Here is a 17,710-nt window from a genome sequence, read left to right as displayed (position 1 = left end):
GCATTTAAATTGTCAACGCAAGGAAGTAACTCTAAGTAAAAAAACGTGCATTACGTCTAAATTAACTCATATAAATCAAATATAATTTCGTAAAAATTGCATAAACAATTGAACAAAACAGCATCATGTATTTATGCATTGCTTAATCCAAAGAGCTGAAGCGCCGATCACACAGACTGCATTTAAAAACATACGAGATGCAGTGAAAAGCAATAAACCTCCACAAATTCATGACGTGTTTTCTAAAAGTTTAAACTGTTTTAACGTTGCATGGCTTTCTATGCATCTCTTGTGTGAGACGTGAGAGCAGCAGTCGTATTTGTCCGCCTAAAAAATGCGCTGAATATGCGTTCTGTGTGAATGGCTTGGTTTCGGTTTTAACCTAATCAAGATCTTGAGACCGGCTCAACTCCTCCATCACCAGCACCACCAGCACACTGGTGCCCGGCATGCTGGAGGAGGAGGAGGAGGAGGAGGAAGAGGAGGAGGACTACACCCCCGAGCCCATCTCTGTGCAGGTGCCGCCACTCAGCTCCAGGATCGAGTCCTGGGTCTCCAAAACCCTGGAGAACATGCAGCTGCGCAGACAGAGCAGCACCGAGGACGAGGAGGATGAAGATGAGGAAGAGCGGCGCAGCGACGAGGAGGAGCTCGACTCCTCTGATCTCACCGAACCGGCGGCGAGTTCACACACGGGATGAGAGGTCACACGTAACACAAACACGACTCAGGAACCGATAACGGACAGACCGACCGCTCACACGCTCTCTGTGAATAACTCACGCTCATATCACGCCTTCAGAAATCACACAGAAGCACTGTAAAGCATCATAACAGACGCCTGCATGCTTAGTTTGGATTAGGGTGAACAACTGAATCTGAAATCACTCATTCACAAAGTAAACAACAGCAAACACACCACCGGTTTGGTCGTGTAACCGGACTTAAAGCACCATCAAATCACCATTTACTAAAGATATTTTAAAGAACCAACTTTGGACCCCATTGACTTCTGGTATATAGACAAATAAATTAAAATATCGTCTTTTGTGCTCCACTAAAGAAAGTAAGTCGGTAAGAACTAAAAGTAAGAAAGAAAGAACTAAATAATGACAGAATGATCATTTTTGGGTCAACTATTCCTCTAAAGTATGATATTTGAGAGCTGTACTGAATCACTGAATCAAATGAATCGCTATCATGATGCTTTACAGTGTTTTTGTGCTTCTCCCTTAAAAACGAGCAGCTGAACAGTCTTCTGAACATCTCGTCCGTGTTGCACTGAAGAAATAAAGTCACACGTGTTTAAAGTGAGTAAATGATTGAGCGTTTAGGTGAATTATTTCTTAAAATCGATGAAGTTTTGTCCGTGGCTCTCATCTGAACGTGCGTTTCGTTTAACCGGGAAAAGCGAACGCGAAGCATTAACAAACAAGCAGCAGACGTCTTGAACAAATGAACCAATCCTGTGTTTAAATGTTTCTAATACTCTCCGGTTGTCTCTGTTTATGGCGCTTGAACTCGGGAACTGATCCGGAGTGTGTTTTATTCCACGTGTGTCTTCAGTTGGGCTCGTTTCTCCTGGTTCTGACGGATCTGTGTAAATTGCTCCTGTCTGTGTGCGTTAGTTTACTCTGATTTACTCTGCTCTTCCTCCTCCGTCTGTAGTGGAGCGCTTGAGAGGTGAAGCCACGTTCATCTCCACATGAAGGATTTGTGATGTTATAACGATGATGTTCACTAATTGTCTGTGTTTATGGCTAATGGATCCGGTACTCCATATGAATGGAGCAGCAGGATCTCGGTGCAATAAGCTTCTGTAGCAGCGTTCGGTGCGGTGCTAGCGGATCCGTGTCTCTCTTTCTCTCTCTCTCTCTCTGTGTTTGGAGTGATCTTCATCAGCGTGTCTTTTGCACTATGTACATAAACGTGAACATGCTTTGGTAACTAATGTGAAACTAGCACATGTGTTTTCCAGCAGCTGTGATGGTGAAGTCATGCAGTAACTGTTCTCTGGCTGATCGTTAATACAATTAAACTGTTTTCAGTTAACTATCTACTGGACCGTGTGTTTGACTCGTGTGACAGTGAGTGTGTTTATGAGTCATTCTGGGTGTTTAACTTCTGTAGTGTGATATTTCAGTGAGAAACGAATGATTTTATCCATCAGGAGTTGATGCTTCATATCAGAATCACGTGCTGAAGCGGAGGAAACCGAAGGCCCACAGCATCTCCTCCTGTATTTCCCGGCGGTAACACTTTCCAAATCTAGCGATATTTGATATTAATGCTTTTACAGTAATGATAAATACTGAATATGACGAAAGCTTTAAAATAAGCCGAAACGGCTAAAAATGAAGATGTAAGCTGATTTTTTATTTGAATTAGTTCCCTCAACAGTTGTCATTTTTATTAAGAACCAGGGTTCTCGTGGTCTTATGGATATATATGAGTGATATATTGTGAGTGGGGAGAAACTGCTGTTTCTGAGTAATAAATAGTTTAGAAAATAAGCCTTGTCCTGTAATCACAAACCACTGGAAAAATCCCGTGTGAACTGTGTGAAACATTCACTTTTTCAAAACCTGTCGAATTAAAGAATGTAATTATTTTACACAATTATTTTCAACCTATAAAGGCAGTTTTGTCATTAAAGCAGTTTTTTTTATTAGTATTATTTATTTAGATACTATTATAGTTTTTATTAATATTTTGATTAGCTTTATGTTTTCATGTTAACTTTAGTTTATTTTTGGTCAATTTTTATATGCTTTTGTCATTTTTATTATTAAATATTACTAATCATATTTCATTTATTTTTAATTCGGTTTCAGTTTTAGTTTTTTATATCCACTTAGTAATTTTAGTGCTTTCATCAATCAGTTTTAAGCTTATTTCCAAGGCAACATTTCCAATTTTTGTCTACTTTTGAATCTACTTTTTATATTTTAATTCTGCTTTATTTCAATAAACAAATGTATTTTAGTGTTAAGTCTGCATGAGAAGCTATGGAGTCAGAACTGCTGAACTAGATGATGTCGAGCAAGTTGGTACATTTAGATGAAAGATTATAACGACAAACATCTATTTCTTTAGAATAACATCACTGATGAGAGCACGAGTGTTTTTTGAGAAAATAAATGGGGTTTGTTTTGATCTCAACCCAGGTTGAAAAAAAGTACACTTCCATAATGTACTTAAAGTGCTCTATTTTCATGCACTAATTTTGTACTTAATACACTAAAAATGATTCTTTAGTACCTCTTAAGATCATCTAAGTGTACTCAACTGTGCTATTTTGGGACACCATGAATATGAACTAAAATGTGCTTTACACTTAGTAAAAATGAGTACACTTAGTTGATCTTAAGAGGTACTAAAGAATAATTTTTAGTGTATTAAGTACAAAATTAGTGCGCGATAATAGAGCACTTTAAAGGCACAGGATTGCATCGGCTGTGCGGATGAAAACCACAACTCCCATGATTCCACACTCAGTCACGCGTCATCTAACTACGCCTTTGTTTGTTTGTTTAATTTGAATACGCGCCCTCCAGCGACGAAAATTACATATTGTGTGCCTTTAAGTACATTATGGAAGTGTACTTTTTTAAAACTTGGTTAAACCTGTTGAAACACTTGCAGTCAGAAGGTGGCGCTCTCGTCTAAGCGCAGACTGAAGTTTGAGGAGAACAAAGCTGGCACAGATCTGAAGTCAGAAAAAACGTGAAACATGCAGAGAGACGCTTCGGATTTCATCAGCTCATAACCGCTGTAAAATCTGCCAGGGAACCTTCTGGAGTCAGACAGAAGATGTGTGCTGAGTGAGTGTGAGTTTGGGTGGAGGAGCTGACGTCAGACAGCGGCTCACACTCATCTCACGTGAATCTCTGTCGTCTGCGCTCAGAACGAGGCCGAGGGGCTTTCCAGAATTCCTCAGGACGGAAGAACAGAGACGCGGCGACTGTCAAATATCACTGCGCTGGATTGTTGTGGCTGGTTGCCGGGGTTCTGCTGTGTGGTTGCTAGGGTGTTCTGAGTGTTTTCGCAGTCAGATGTCCTAGTGAAGTCTCTCGTCATATGGTTTAACCCACGCTGACTATAGTAACACAAACACGAACAGGGATGAACTGCTTCCAGTGAATGTTTCACAGCGGCTCTCAGCTGATGTTCAGTCATCTGAAGACGTTAAACGGGTCGTTTAGAACAAACTCCAGGCTGATTCCTGTAATTCATGTTTCTCAAGCATCTTGAATTGTGTCGTAACGCCAAAATCACATGATTTCAGTGCTTAAAGTGCTGAGAAGCGGCGTTAATTCCCAGCATGCACAGCCCGAGGCCAGTAATGCTTCTGGAATTCATGTTTTTGATTATGAGGCTGTGAGCGACTGGCCTCTTCATGAAAGATCCAGAATCTGCTGAAAAACAGTCTAATGAAATATGAAACACAAGCTTCAGACACAGACACGACTGAACACGCTGCTTTGTTTGCAAATAACAAACGGTCACGCAAGCTCCTTTCAGACTATTGTATGCTCTGCAGTGAATGGGTGCCGTCAGAATGAGAGTCCAAATTTTGGCTTGTAAACGCTGCTTGATCTGTGCAGATTTCTCTCCTGATTCACACCAGAACACCTTTTCACTGGAGGAACAGTTATTATGGATTATATGGACTTTTAGTTAAAAGCGTCTTAATGCTGGATTTGTTTCAGCTTTTGTCTTCTCCAGATGTTAACTGATGGACTGGAGTGCTGTGGATTACTTGTGGATTATTGTGATGTTTTTATCAGCTGTTTGGACTCTCATTCTGACGGCACCCATTCACTGCAGAGCATCCATTGCTGAGACACTGATGCAATGCTACATTTCTACAAACCTGATGAAGAAACAAACTCATCCTGATCTGAGATGGCCTGAGGGTGAGTGCATTTTCAGAAAGTGTTCATTTTTGTATGAACTAGTCCTTTAATCCACGTGCCCTTGTAATCTTTAATCAAAAACATGAACTCTAAGAAGGAATCTCTCTCTTCTCTGATGGCGTGTGCATGAGGGCGGGACAGTAATTCCTCCAGTGACCTGTCACTCACATGAGATCACAGCAATTAGCAAACAACAACGATCCAATCAATTCCCGACGGACAACAAGTCCTGCCCTACATTTTTCTTGTTCAAGAAGCCGTTTAACTTGGATACATGTCAAAATAGGAAAGAAAAGACTGTTTCATGCACTTTAAGTTTGTCTTCAGTGTTTGTTTCTTGGTGTTAGTGGTTTGCGTGTGATCATCACTAGTGTGTGTTGGGATTGAATCATCAGGTATCTGTGCTGTTGGGATTCTGGGAGTCAGTCCGACAGCATCATGTGACGCGTCCGCATCCGGAGCCAACAGTGACACACGCTGAGAAATATGCTGCGCGTGCATGTGAGTGTGTGTGTGTGTGTGCATTAATCTTCACCACTGAGGGGCTTTTATCAGGGTCGTTACAGACGGCAGGAAAACAAGACTGTGCAGCTGTGAACATCAGCCGGCTGTCGCACTCTGCATCTGTCAGTCTGCCCTTCTGCTGTTGATGGAGCTCATGCACACACACACACACACGCTGATCTGATCGGATGAGATCATCTGAGGGTCATTATTTGTCTTTGGTAACTTGCGATGGGCGAGTCGGTGTGAGTCAGTGAGAGAATTACCTCAACATCAGAGATGCAAGTGATGCTCCGGTTCTAGAGCCGTGATCGAATGCAGAGCGTGAGTTCATCACCTGCTGATGTCAGACGCTCTAATGAGGCTCAGTGACTGCCAATAAACTCGTACAGATTTACATCAGCCCACCAAGAAACAGAATTAGATTTAAAAGGCACCAAGTATGAACTGAATCACTGGATTTGACCGTTTGAGATGAAATCTCATGAACTGAGAAACCAAAATTCCCTTGATTTTGTGACATGTAAAAGGTCATTGTGCTGTAAAAACATCCTGTAAGTTTCAGAACCCAAACTTTGTTGTTAGTCTAACAGCTTATATTGAAGCCGATCTGCCAAAACCACAGCTTGTGGAATGTTCCTATCTATGATGTAATAGTGTGGATAAGTGCCGCCTCCGCAGAAGATCAACACCTGCTTCTACATCGCTGCCTGTTTAGCTCCGCCCACCGATTCTACATCGCTGCCTGTTTAGCTCCGCCCACCGATTCTACATCGCTGCCTGTTTAGCTCCGCCCACCGATTCTACATCGCTGCCTGTAGGAAAGAGCGGATTCACTTTTTAAAATTTTTAATTCCAGACCTCGTCAGTAAGAACTCAGTCCTTTGTTCACTTCATTTTACCACAGATTCATTTACAAAAAAGGCACAATTCGATGCAGGATTTTCAGAAAGATTGAAACTAAAAGACTATATTGCGACCTTATTGGATCCGACAGTAATGTCGCAACACAACGCTTTGTCTTTTCTTACAGATCGTTTGATATGTATTCAGTTATTTATGCGTTTTTGACCTAAAATCACAGCAGCAAGCATCTATTCGGAATGTAGACTGTCAATCATACACAACTATTAGCCAATCACAGCAGTGGCCGTTTACTTCCGAGTCTACAATCCTCCACTCCTATTCACACAGAGCGTTCTGATGAGGGGGGTTAAAACAGCACAGAAAATAGCCTATTCTAAAAAAAATTCTCAGAGAACAGTACAAAATAAAAAACAGGCAGTTCATGACCCCTTTAAGACATTTGAGTTTTGATTGGTTTGACAGCATGTCCTTGTCTCTTCTTCAGGTCAGTGTTGAGCTCCACCTGAGCACCAGCCATCTTGTATGATTTCATGTTTGTTTGGGAAACTCACTCATCGGCGTGTGTAGACGCACATGTGAATGCATGTATGCATGTTTACATGTGCATGAGTGTGTGTGTGTGTGTGTGTGGGTGCTGGTTTGGCCGAAAGACCCGTTTGACCCAAAACACAAGAGTTTTCCAAACCGTAGATGGTCAAAAATGTGAAGCGAGGTCGACAGTGTTTTCCTGCAAGCTGCTCCTTTGTGTCAAAGGAGAGAAATGAACCTCAGGGGGCTGAAACATCCAAACAGCAGCGGCGGCGGAGGATCATGGACGACTCTTACAACCAGCCCGTGATCGGCCGATTCGATCAAAGATCACATTCTCATCTCTGTCTGCAGATATTCGCCTGATTATCCACAGTGACGAGCAGTGTTGGGGTAACGCATTACAAGTAACGCAAGTAATGTAATCAGATTACTTTCCCCAAGTAACTAGTAAAGTAAGGCATTACTTTTTAATTTGAGAGAAAATATCGGAGTTACTTTTTCAGGGAAGTAACTCCAGTTACTTTGTTTCCATGTATTGAGTGACAGCTCTGGTGTTGCCATGGTGACAGAAATCAGGAGTCAGTGCAGAGCGTTGTGTGTGAACATGATCTTACTGTAGTTCTAGACTAAATATCAACATGTGTTTACTCATCTCACTGCACAAAAACAGATTCAGTATTCCTCAAAATGAATAGAAACTGAAATGCAAACCTGCAATAAATAAATAGGTTAACACAAATATCCTTTATGTATTCAATCCCATTTTATTAAACAGTGTCTTTGCTGCTGACCTTCGATGTTCCAATTCAACCATATTATTGCTAAAAAGTACTTGAACTTTCTTCTCCTGCATCCTATTCATCATGCAATCCAGATCGGCGGCACAGCTGAAAGGTTTGTTTGAGCTGCACCCTCTACTGTACAAACATGAATTTACATTTCCTTCAGCCTGAGGCTCATTCATTTCACTTTTAGTGTGAAAGGGCTGTTATATTTGCCAAAAATAGAACGTTTTTATATTAAAAACAAGCTCAGCAAGCCCAGCATAGGCAAAAAAACAAGTACCGTGTAACATTACTTTCCATAAAAAGTAACTATCATAATTAATTAGTTTTTAGGGGATTACGTTTATTACTTTTTTAGGGAGTGATGCAATATTGTAATGCATTACTTTTAAAAGTAACTTTCCCCAACACTGGTGACGAGGGCCAGAGAATTAATGAGGTCACAACACGGGACTTTATGATGCATTCATGAGTGTGTTTACATCAGGTGCATTCAAATCTTCCTGGGAAGTTCATATTTACAAACTAGGAAATCACAATGGCATTAGATGCATTTAAATCACTTTTGTTCGAGAAAGATGAAAAATCATACACCAACTAGATGCACCATGCATCACATCAGCCATGTTTTCTCAGTGACCCGCCAACAACAACTTGGAAAATCAAGGCTCAAAGAAAATCCCCATTTGTTTTCCAATTGAATCATGAATGCAATCTTTCCAACATGACTTGAAAGCACCCAACAGCACTCATGTGAACGCCTCAAACTGTCGTTTTTTTTAATAAACACACTCACTGTCAATGATTCTGAACTGACCTTTGTTTTATTTCTGTCTTTCACAAGGATGATGCAGAAAACGGCTACATCACGATTCATGCAGCAGATGCTCTACATACAGGCTTCAGCGAAGAGCTCATTTGAATCCAGCAGCTGGTTTAAGAGAATTTAAGGAATATGAATTCGATTGATTAAAGTCGGTCATGTGCGACTGTGCCATTGACCCTCACAAAGATTTAACAAGCACAAATCACCCGATCAAAGGAGAGTTTTTATGAGAGAATAAAAATGACATGCTCATATTGAGTCTCAGTCAGGAAAAGGTTACGCAGACATTTCCAAAACCCTGGATCTGAACAGACCCACAGCGAGAGCCGTAATGTTGAAACGAAGAACTCTTGGAACGGTGGTGAAACTCCCCAGGAGCGACTGGCCTGCCAAGGTTTCTCCAGAGGCGCAGCCTAAAATCATCCAGACCGTCACAGAAGATCCTGAAGCTGCGTCCAGAGAACTGCAGGCTCCTCTCGGGTCAGTGTTTGTGATGCCACAATCAGAAAGAACATAAACGTTTGTCTATTATTTGCCAAGGAGCACCTAGATGATTCCAAGAGTTTTGGGAAGGTGTTATGTGGAGAGGCGAGCCGAGCGTGAATCAGTTCGCTTCAGGAGCTGGAAGCCTTGAACGCTGCTTTATATCAGAAGAACATCTATCCATGATCCAGCTGGAGATGAAGCAAAGCTGGATGATGTGAAACACAACTGCATATTCACATGAGAACGGCAGAAAACAAGCACAAAGCCCAGTGTTTACAAATGTACACTGTGAAATCCTGAAACTTGACGACTCGAGATTAATGACTCGCTGCACTCTTAAAATATAGGGTCCAGAGAGGGTTTCACAGCAATGTTACAGAACAACCGTTTTTGGTTCCTCAAAGAACCGCTTTTTCTTAGTGTGAAGAACACTTCACTAATTTAAAGAACCTTTTGCACCTTTTGTGCAATGGTAATGTTCTCCACTTTTAAAAATAAAGGTTCCAATAGCTGGTTTTCACAGTGACGCTTTAGAAGAACCATTTTTGGTTCCCTAAAGAACCTTTCAGTGAACAGTTCTTAAAAGAACCATTTTTATTGGTGAGAACAACATTTTAATAATCTAAAGAACATTTTTGCACCTTTTGTGCAATGGAAACATTCCACACTCTAAAAAATAAAGGTTCCAAAAGCGGCTTTTTGCAGCGATGCCATAGAAGAACCATTTTTGGTTCTCCAAAGAACCTTTCAGTAAATTGTTCTTAAAAGAACCACTTTTTCTCAGTGTAACGAGCTCTAATATTCTGAAGAACCTTTTGTGCAATGGATACAATCTCCACTTTTAAAAATAAAGTTTCCAATAGCTGGATTTCACAGTGACGCCTTAGAACGCCTAAAGAACCTTTCAGTGAACAGTTCCTACAAGAACCATTTTAATTGGTGAGAACAACATTTTAATAATGTTTTGTGCAATGGAAACGTTCCACACTGTAAAAAAAGTAAGGTTCCAAAAGCTACCTTTTGCAGCAATGCCATAGAAGAACCATTTTTGGTTCCTCAAAGAACCTTTCGGTGCTCAGTTCTTAAAAGATCCAGTTTTTCTTAATGTGAAGAACATTTCAATAATCTAAAGAGCCTTTTTGTAACTTTTGTGCAATGGAAACGTTCTTCACTTTTAAAAATAAAGGTTCCAAAAGTTGCTTTTTGCAGTGATGCCATAGAAGAACCATTTTTGGTTCTCCAAAGAACCTTTCAGTGAACAGTTCTTAAAAGAACTAGTTTTTCTTAGTGTAACAAACTCTAATACTCTGAAGAACCTTTTGTGCAATGGAAACGTTCTTCACTTTAAAAAATAAAGGTTCCAATAGCTTTTCACAGTGACGCTTTAGAAGAACCATTTTTATTGGTGAGAACAACATTTTAATAATGTTTTGTGCAATGTAAACGTTCCACACTGTAAAAACCATTTTTGGTTCCCCAAAGAACCTTTCAGTGAACAGCTCCTAAAAGAACCATTTTTGTTGACGAGAACAACATTTTGATAATGGAAACATTAAAAAATAAAGGTTCCAAAAGCGGCTTTTTGCACCGATGCTATAGAAGAACCATTTTTGGTTCTCCAAAGAACCTTTCAGTAAATTGTTCTTAAAAGAACCACTTTTTCTTAGTGTAACGAGCTCTAATATTCTGAAGAACCTTTTGTGCAATGGAAAGGTTCCATGAATGGTTCCTCATGGAACCATCAATGCCTCGACACCTGACAACATCACCAGAGTCACTTCTGCAGTTTCAGAGGCAAAAACCCAGTTGAAAATCTCAGGTCTGCCGATGCACATGAACCTGGACGCTCTGTGATATCAAAGCAATCTACACGTGATTAATAATGATTGATTCTGTGAGATTTCAGATGCTCCTCCCGTATCGCTGATCGTCTGGGAGTCGGAGCGCTCGATTCCTGGAGTCCAAGACCACGGGAAATGAAAGGAGACACAGTCGCTCCTGAGCCAAAGCAAATAAACAGTGTGAGAAAGTTAGAGTAAGACGCTTTCGCACAGGCACACGCTCCCCCGCCCGTCCCTGCATCCGTCTGCAATCCGCACGAGGCCGGGAACAGGAACAGGAATGGGATGCTGTTATTGGGTCACGTGCAGTGAGAGAGAGGACTGAATTCCTCAAAAGTAGGTCAGTATATTGGAGCATCTGTTTAAGCCATAGCGCCGAGCCTTAGAGAAAGTAAACACACAGAAGAATGAGCAGAACTTTGTCAGTCGGCCTCGAACCCTGCAGCCGACGGTACCCAGAGACACACTGCTGAACAATGATGTTACGACATAAACCCAACGCCGCTCGCAAGCCATTTAAACCCAGTTTATGTGACATGTTTACGAGTGAAACGAGAGATTTGGTGTAGGGCGAGACTTTATTTTCACCATCATGAACTGAGTGGATGGTGAAACGTACCTGTGTGAAGGTGGTTAATAAAGCAGCGGCATTATTTTTATATGATTATAGTTTCTATTAATAATGTCAAACATTTACTTAGATCATTCAAATTTTTATTTTTATATTAGTTAGATTTTTAGTAAGTTTCTTATGTACTTTTGTCATTTTTATAATTTTTTTTATTCACTCTTATTTTTTTTGGTTTCATTTATTTTTTATTTCAGATTTAGTTTTTATTTATTTCCAGTTGCTTTGACTTGTTTCACTTATTTTCTAATTTTCATTTAGTTTTTTTTTTTTTTAGTTATTTTATTTTATTTCAGGGTTATTTTGATGAACAAAAACTTTTAATAGAAATATTTTTAGTTTTAATTAACAATAATAACCATCTCTTAAGCATGCGGAATTTATTTGGAAACTGCAATGGTTCTGATATGCGATGGCAGTGCCAAAAAACAAAAATTCAACATATAACAAATACTAATAAATAGAAATACACATTTCTGTCGCTCAAACAGTAGAACGCAGCACTATAAATGCCATTGTTATGGGTTCAATTCTCAGGGAATAAATGAATTGGAAAACAAAACGTATAGTTTTAATGCAATGTAAGTCTCTCTGGATAAAAGTGTCAAATGCAAAAGAAAAGTGTATAATTGTGACCCATACAATGTATTGTTGGCTATTGCTACAAATATACCCCAGCGACTTAACACTGCTTTTGTGCTCCAGGGACACACATGTGAATGCAAAATTAAAAAATACACAGTCTACTCAACTTACCTGTAACGATGCAAAGCTTTTAAGCTGGTTTTTATTTTTAAATTCAGCTAAGAGGTTGTGATGTATTTTTCTTCTATTAGTCTCACAAGAATCTTCACATGATACGAGTTCGCAGGTCAGAGTTCACCAAACTTGAACTTTGCAGTGCATGAAATGTATTACATTTGCAATGCGTATAAATAGAGGTCAGTGGGATGAAAAGTGTAGTGTGACCAAGCATCAGCTGGAGGGATTGCATTTAGACGATGGATTAGGAAGAAAAACATTTGTTTAGAACACACTGATGAGATCGAGAGCATGTCTTGAGAAAGTAAATGGCCTTAGTTTCATGTTGACTTCAGTCTGCATTCCTTACAGATGATTATGCTTGTGATTCACAGAAGGCACCAGAGCTTCAGTCCGGTCCAGAGAGAGGAGGGTGCGGCTGGGGTTTCTCCACCCACCGTGTGCCATTGTTCTGCATCAGTCTCAGGCTGGACGCCGGTGGGCTGAGATGCAGACGCACGCTCCCCTCCTCTGACCGCGGACGCAAACACCCATCAGCATGCAACAGCTCATTCTGTGTTCAGTAAGGGGAACCCAACTTCTTTCCCTTACTGAAGCACTGCTGCATCAATGCAGTGATGTAGCGTGGTGTTATTTGATACCATGTACCCAGTGTTGTGGAGGAACTAGTTACATGTAACAGAGTTACGTCATTTAAATACAAAATAAATGTAACTGCAATCTGTTACAGTTACTGGTAGAAAAAACGTGTTACTTATGAAAATGTTAATGATTACAAAGAGGGTTACATCTGAATATTTTCACGTGCATACAGATTTGTTTGATTTCTTTCATAAATTGCATTGAATGCTGTAAAATATGAGACACTAATGTTTCAGGAGACATGCTTATTCATAACACAATAAGGTTTGTGTATATGCTTTATTTTGTAAGATTAACTGTTTTTCCGAGGTATTGTTAGATGCCAGTGTTTTCTGTCATAGCTATAGAAAGATTTGATTTCAAAAACAGTATTATAGTTACTAAACTATATCTTGTTATGGTTTTAAATCAGTATTTAACCTGATTTTGTGGTGGCTGCTAAATCAGTATTTAACCTCAGAAGGATCTCAAAGTAAGTCTGATTTTGTGGTGACTGTGCTTTAAAATGTAATCATTATAATCTTAATTCAGGTGATGAAGGATTCTCTGACAGTAATCAGTGTTGAGTTCTACTGTGAGATTAACCTGCCTACTTTACATGTTTAAAAATGATTAACAGTTCAAAAAACATTCTTTAGAAAAGTAATCAAATGTAATCAGTTACATTACTTTAATAATGTTACATTACATTTTAAATAATCTGTAACTTATTACATTTCCAAAGTAACCTTCCCAACACACGGTACTCCCCACATTAAAAAATACTATAGTGATTTATATTAAATACTATACCATACTATAGTAAAGTGTATTATACTGTATATATTATTATATTTACAACACTTTGTTAATGAATGCTACGGCTTACTGTGGTATTAACTATAGTGAACTGATAAACTGCAATAATTAATGTAGTATGCTTTAGTTTTTACTACAGTAAACTATAGTGTATTGTAGTATAATATAGGTTACCCTATAGTTGTAGTTTATATTACTATAGTTGTTATATTATCACAGCAACTGTAGAATTACCACAACAAACCCTGCTTTTAATGTGTTGTGAAAGTACCGTGGTATTAGATCAGCGCGCGGATGATTACCATGGTATTTATACTGTGTTTCATCTGAAAGTTATAATATGATGATGTCTCTGTATGGTGTTCTCCTTGAATATGGTGATTATCTCCTCATACGGATTGATATTTTTCATATTCCCTGTGGATAAAAGCGCCATATTTGTGTCCCTGGAGCACTAGATAGTAAAGTTTGACTTTGATGTTGGCTTGAGAAAGCTGGTTTAAATATTTAAAACATAGTTTAATAAGCTGTAAAAACGAAGAATTTAAGAGTGAAATTTTAAAAGCGTGAGGTTTCAATGTTTTAAAGCCATGCAATCAATCTGTAAGATAGATAAATAAATAGATAGGTAACACATTGAATTAGATGTGACATTTTGGAGTACCTGACTGAAATGGTATTTTCCTATACAACATACTCAAGTAATCTGTTTTATTTACAACTACATTTCTGTTTACAGTGTATGTTCCTTTCTATTCCCATGTTCTTCCCATGTTAATGCTATTCTATGTATGGAGAGTTTCACACATAAAGTTTAAATGTGAATTTGACCCCTTGCTCGGTTAAGTTTTGCCGAACTCTTCCCGCAGGCCGAATGTGTGTGGATCCCGTCATCATGCGTACTGCTGTCCCGGATGGAAGACCTTGACCGGAGGGAACCAGTGCATCGTCCGTAAGTCCGCATCAGCTTCCTGTTTGTTGTGTTCTGCTCCAGCTATCAGAAACGCAGTTTACAGGAAACACGGTTTACAGAGGAGGGCGGGGTTCTGCGAGCTCGGCGCTGGACGATTGTTTTTCGCTCTCGTCCTGTAAATGAATAGATTGGCAGCGCTCAGGAAGGCTGTGCTGGTGTTGTGTGACTCTCAGGCGCTGGTGTTGTTTACATGTGAAGGTCAGGCGCGCTAATGGATCTCGGCCACAATGGCCCAGAGTCTCTCTGACCTCCTGACCTCTCGCTGACCGCACTTAACAAGAACATTCCGGTAATAATCAGAGTTTGGACGCATTCCAGTTATATGTGCATCGTGTAATGATGGCATTAATCCGATTAAGCCGATATTTCCTGAATAAGACAGCTGGCATATGCCTCGATGAACTGCAAGACTGTCTCATGGAAAGACCTGGAGCAGGACCAGACCTGAATCTGCAGACTTTGATTTTCTGGGATGGATTTAAACATGTTAGTGTGCATATACAGTTCAAACGCTCCCTGATGCTCCTGAAGGAAAAACGATGCATTAAACAGAAGCAAGACTAAAAATCATATTTTTTCATTTAGTACTGCCCTTCAGAAGGTACAGAAGATGTTTCACGGAAGACAAAATAAGTTCAATTTACCCTGATCTTTACGGTTTTTCCTTCTGGAGCATCAGCGAGCGTTTGAACCTATTTAGTGTGCATATACAGTTCAAACGCTCCCTGATGCTCCTGAAGGAAAAACGATGCATTAAACAGAAGCAAGACTGAAAATCATATTTTTTCATTTAGTACTGCCCTTCAGAAGGTACAGAAGATGTTTCACGGAAGACAAAATGAGTTCAATTTACTCTTAATGCACGGTTTTTCCTTCTGGAGCATCAGCGAGCATTTGAACCTATTGTAATAGTTGCATACGAGTCCCTCAGTTGTCCTCGGTGTGAAAAGATGGATCTTAAAATCATACAGTCATTGTTGGAAAGGGTTCAAATACACAAAAATGCTGCAAAACCACAGAATTTGTGGGAGCTGAGGGGTTTTTCTGAAGAACAGCAGGCAGTTTAACTGTTCAGGACAAACAAGGGACTCATGAACAACTATCACTAAACACAGCTGTGGATCATTCAGATAACAACACAGTATTAAGAATCAGGGGGATGTAAACTTTTGAACGGGGTCATTTTTATAAACTCAGCTATTATTTTCTCTTGTGGACTATATGTGAACATCTTTTACGTTAAATATCTTATTCAGGTCAGTACTAAATAAACAATAACATGCAATTGGTATGATTCCTCTTATTTACTTATACATTTCGCAGATTCTGCAAGGTGTATGTAAACTGGTTTCAGCTGTAAGAACGTTCAGAATATCACCTGTACCTGCATGTTTATTGATGTCTGTGAAGGTCAAGCAATCAATAGATGTCGTCAGTCATTGTTTTTGCTGTTCTCAGCTATTTGTCGCAGCCCCTGCGGAGACGGCTTCTGCTCCAGACCCAACATGTGCACCTGTCCGAGCGGCCAGATCGCTCCCACCTGTGGATCCAAATCAGGTAATTCAGTGCGTCTGCCACTCCTCTTCACACAGGTGGAGTCAGAGAGGAGATGGAAGTCACATGATGCTTATGTTTGATCACTTATTTTGATTTCAACTCTTGATCTACTTCCTGTTTCCTGTCATGACATCATTCTCAGGAGTGTTCTGATCGATCCAAGCCAGCTTTTATTTCTGACATGTTTAATGGTCGTGTGTAGATGGTAACCTTCATTCTGTGAGGTATCCACTGTAAGTATCATTGCACTGATACAGAGGTTAATAGCTGATGTAATGCGGGATCCATAGGTCAGAGTGACAGATGCCTGATATACATGCCTTAAAATGTAGTTTATTAATTTATTTCATTTAATTACTTGATCAATCTCTTCAGTTTTCAGTTATTTTTTTATTGCTTATGTAATAATCATATTTTGCATTTAAAAAATGCATTAAAAGCATACTTTATTATATATATTAAAATGCTCGTTATGACTATTTTTATACTTATGATGCATGCATTTTTAAAATGTTTTCTTAAAGACTTTTTATACTTACTAAGCATGCATTTTCAAATGTGTTTTTTTATGACTATTTTTATACTTATGTTTCATGCATTTTTAGAATGTTTTCTATTTTATGACTATTTTTTATACTTATGTTGCATGCATTTTTAAAACGTTTTCTTCTTAAAGACTATTTTTATACTTACTAAGCATGCATTTTAAAATGTTTTATTTTTTATGACTATTTTTTATACTTATGTTTCATGCATTTTTAGAATGTTTTCTATTTAATGACTATTTTTATACTTACTAAGCATGCATTTTAAATGTTTTCTTTTTTATGACTATTTTTATACTTATGTTGCATGCATTTTTAGAATGTTTTCTATTTAATGACTTTTTTTGTAATTATTAAGCATGCATTTTTAAAATGTTTTCTTTTTTATGACTATTTTTTATACTTATGTTGCATGCATTTTTAGAATGTTTTCTATTTTATGAAATCTTTTGTAATAACTATGCATGCATTTTTAAAATGTCTTTTTTATGACTATTTAAAAAAATTATGTATAGTACTTTGAATTACCATTTTGTATAAAATGTGCTATATAAATAAACTTGCCTTAATGACAGTGAATAAGATCTGAATTGAACAGATTCGCATTCATTTCATAAACATTTTTATATTTTTTTTTTCATAAGATTATTTTAAATCAAACATTGTGCATGACTGTTTTTTGGAGCAGAATGATGCACTGATGTTGGTCAGTAAGATGCAGCTATCAGCAAATGATCTCAAAATGGACAAATAACGACCCGGCCGATTGCAGCAAATGTAAACCTCGCAAGATATTTTTCCCGAATATGGTTTGGCATCTTAATGTTGAAAGATGGTCATCTGTTTAGGGTGTTGAAAATAATGGTTTAGTGTCCCGATCGTCTCAGATTCTTGTGGTTGTTTTACTGCCGTGATTGTGAATAACAAATATTGTGAATATTAGCTGTGTCTGGATGGGTGTGTGTGATTTGGAGAGTGTCCACAGTCAACAGGCCTCACTAAATCACTGCTGCAGCTCCACGGGGAGGAGACGCTCGTGTGTGTGT

The 17,710-nt window shown here is 38.9% G+C and overlaps 2 protein-coding genes across 2 annotated transcripts in view; both read left to right on the top strand.

Annotated features, from left to right (window-relative positions):
- The window catches only part of LOC107713184 (selenocysteine insertion sequence-binding protein 2-like), a 2,191-nt gene extending 720 nt beyond the window's left edge, over positions 1-1,471 (top strand). Inside the window, exon 2 of the mRNA XM_016518622.1 lies at positions 400-1,471. Coding sequence (XP_016374108.1) covers positions 400-701 — 302 coding nt within the window. The 3' untranslated portion in view covers positions 702-1,471. The remainder of the gene's footprint in view (positions 1-399) is intronic.
- A 7,292-nt stretch (positions 1,472-8,763) lies between these two features.
- Positions 8,764-17,710, top strand: part of fbn1 (fibrillin 1) — an 82,522-nt gene continuing 73,575 nt past the window's right edge. Inside the window, 3 exon segments of the mRNA XM_016518610.1 lie at positions 8,764-8,912; positions 14,435-14,541; positions 16,021-16,119. Of these exon segments, the coding sequence (XP_016374096.1) occupies positions 8,764-8,912; positions 14,435-14,541; positions 16,021-16,119 (355 nt within the window).

The sequence above is a fragment of the Sinocyclocheilus rhinocerous genome, unplaced genomic scaffold (genome assembly GCF_001515625.1).
Source record: "Sinocyclocheilus rhinocerous isolate Xijiao unplaced genomic scaffold, SAMN03320098_v1.1 scaffold1093, whole genome shotgun sequence".
Taxonomy (NCBI): Eukaryota; Metazoa; Chordata; class Actinopteri; order Cypriniformes; family Cyprinidae; genus Sinocyclocheilus; species Sinocyclocheilus rhinocerous.
The sequence above is the reverse complement of the archived record's forward strand: the minus strand, read 5'-3'. Positions and strand labels throughout refer to the sequence as shown.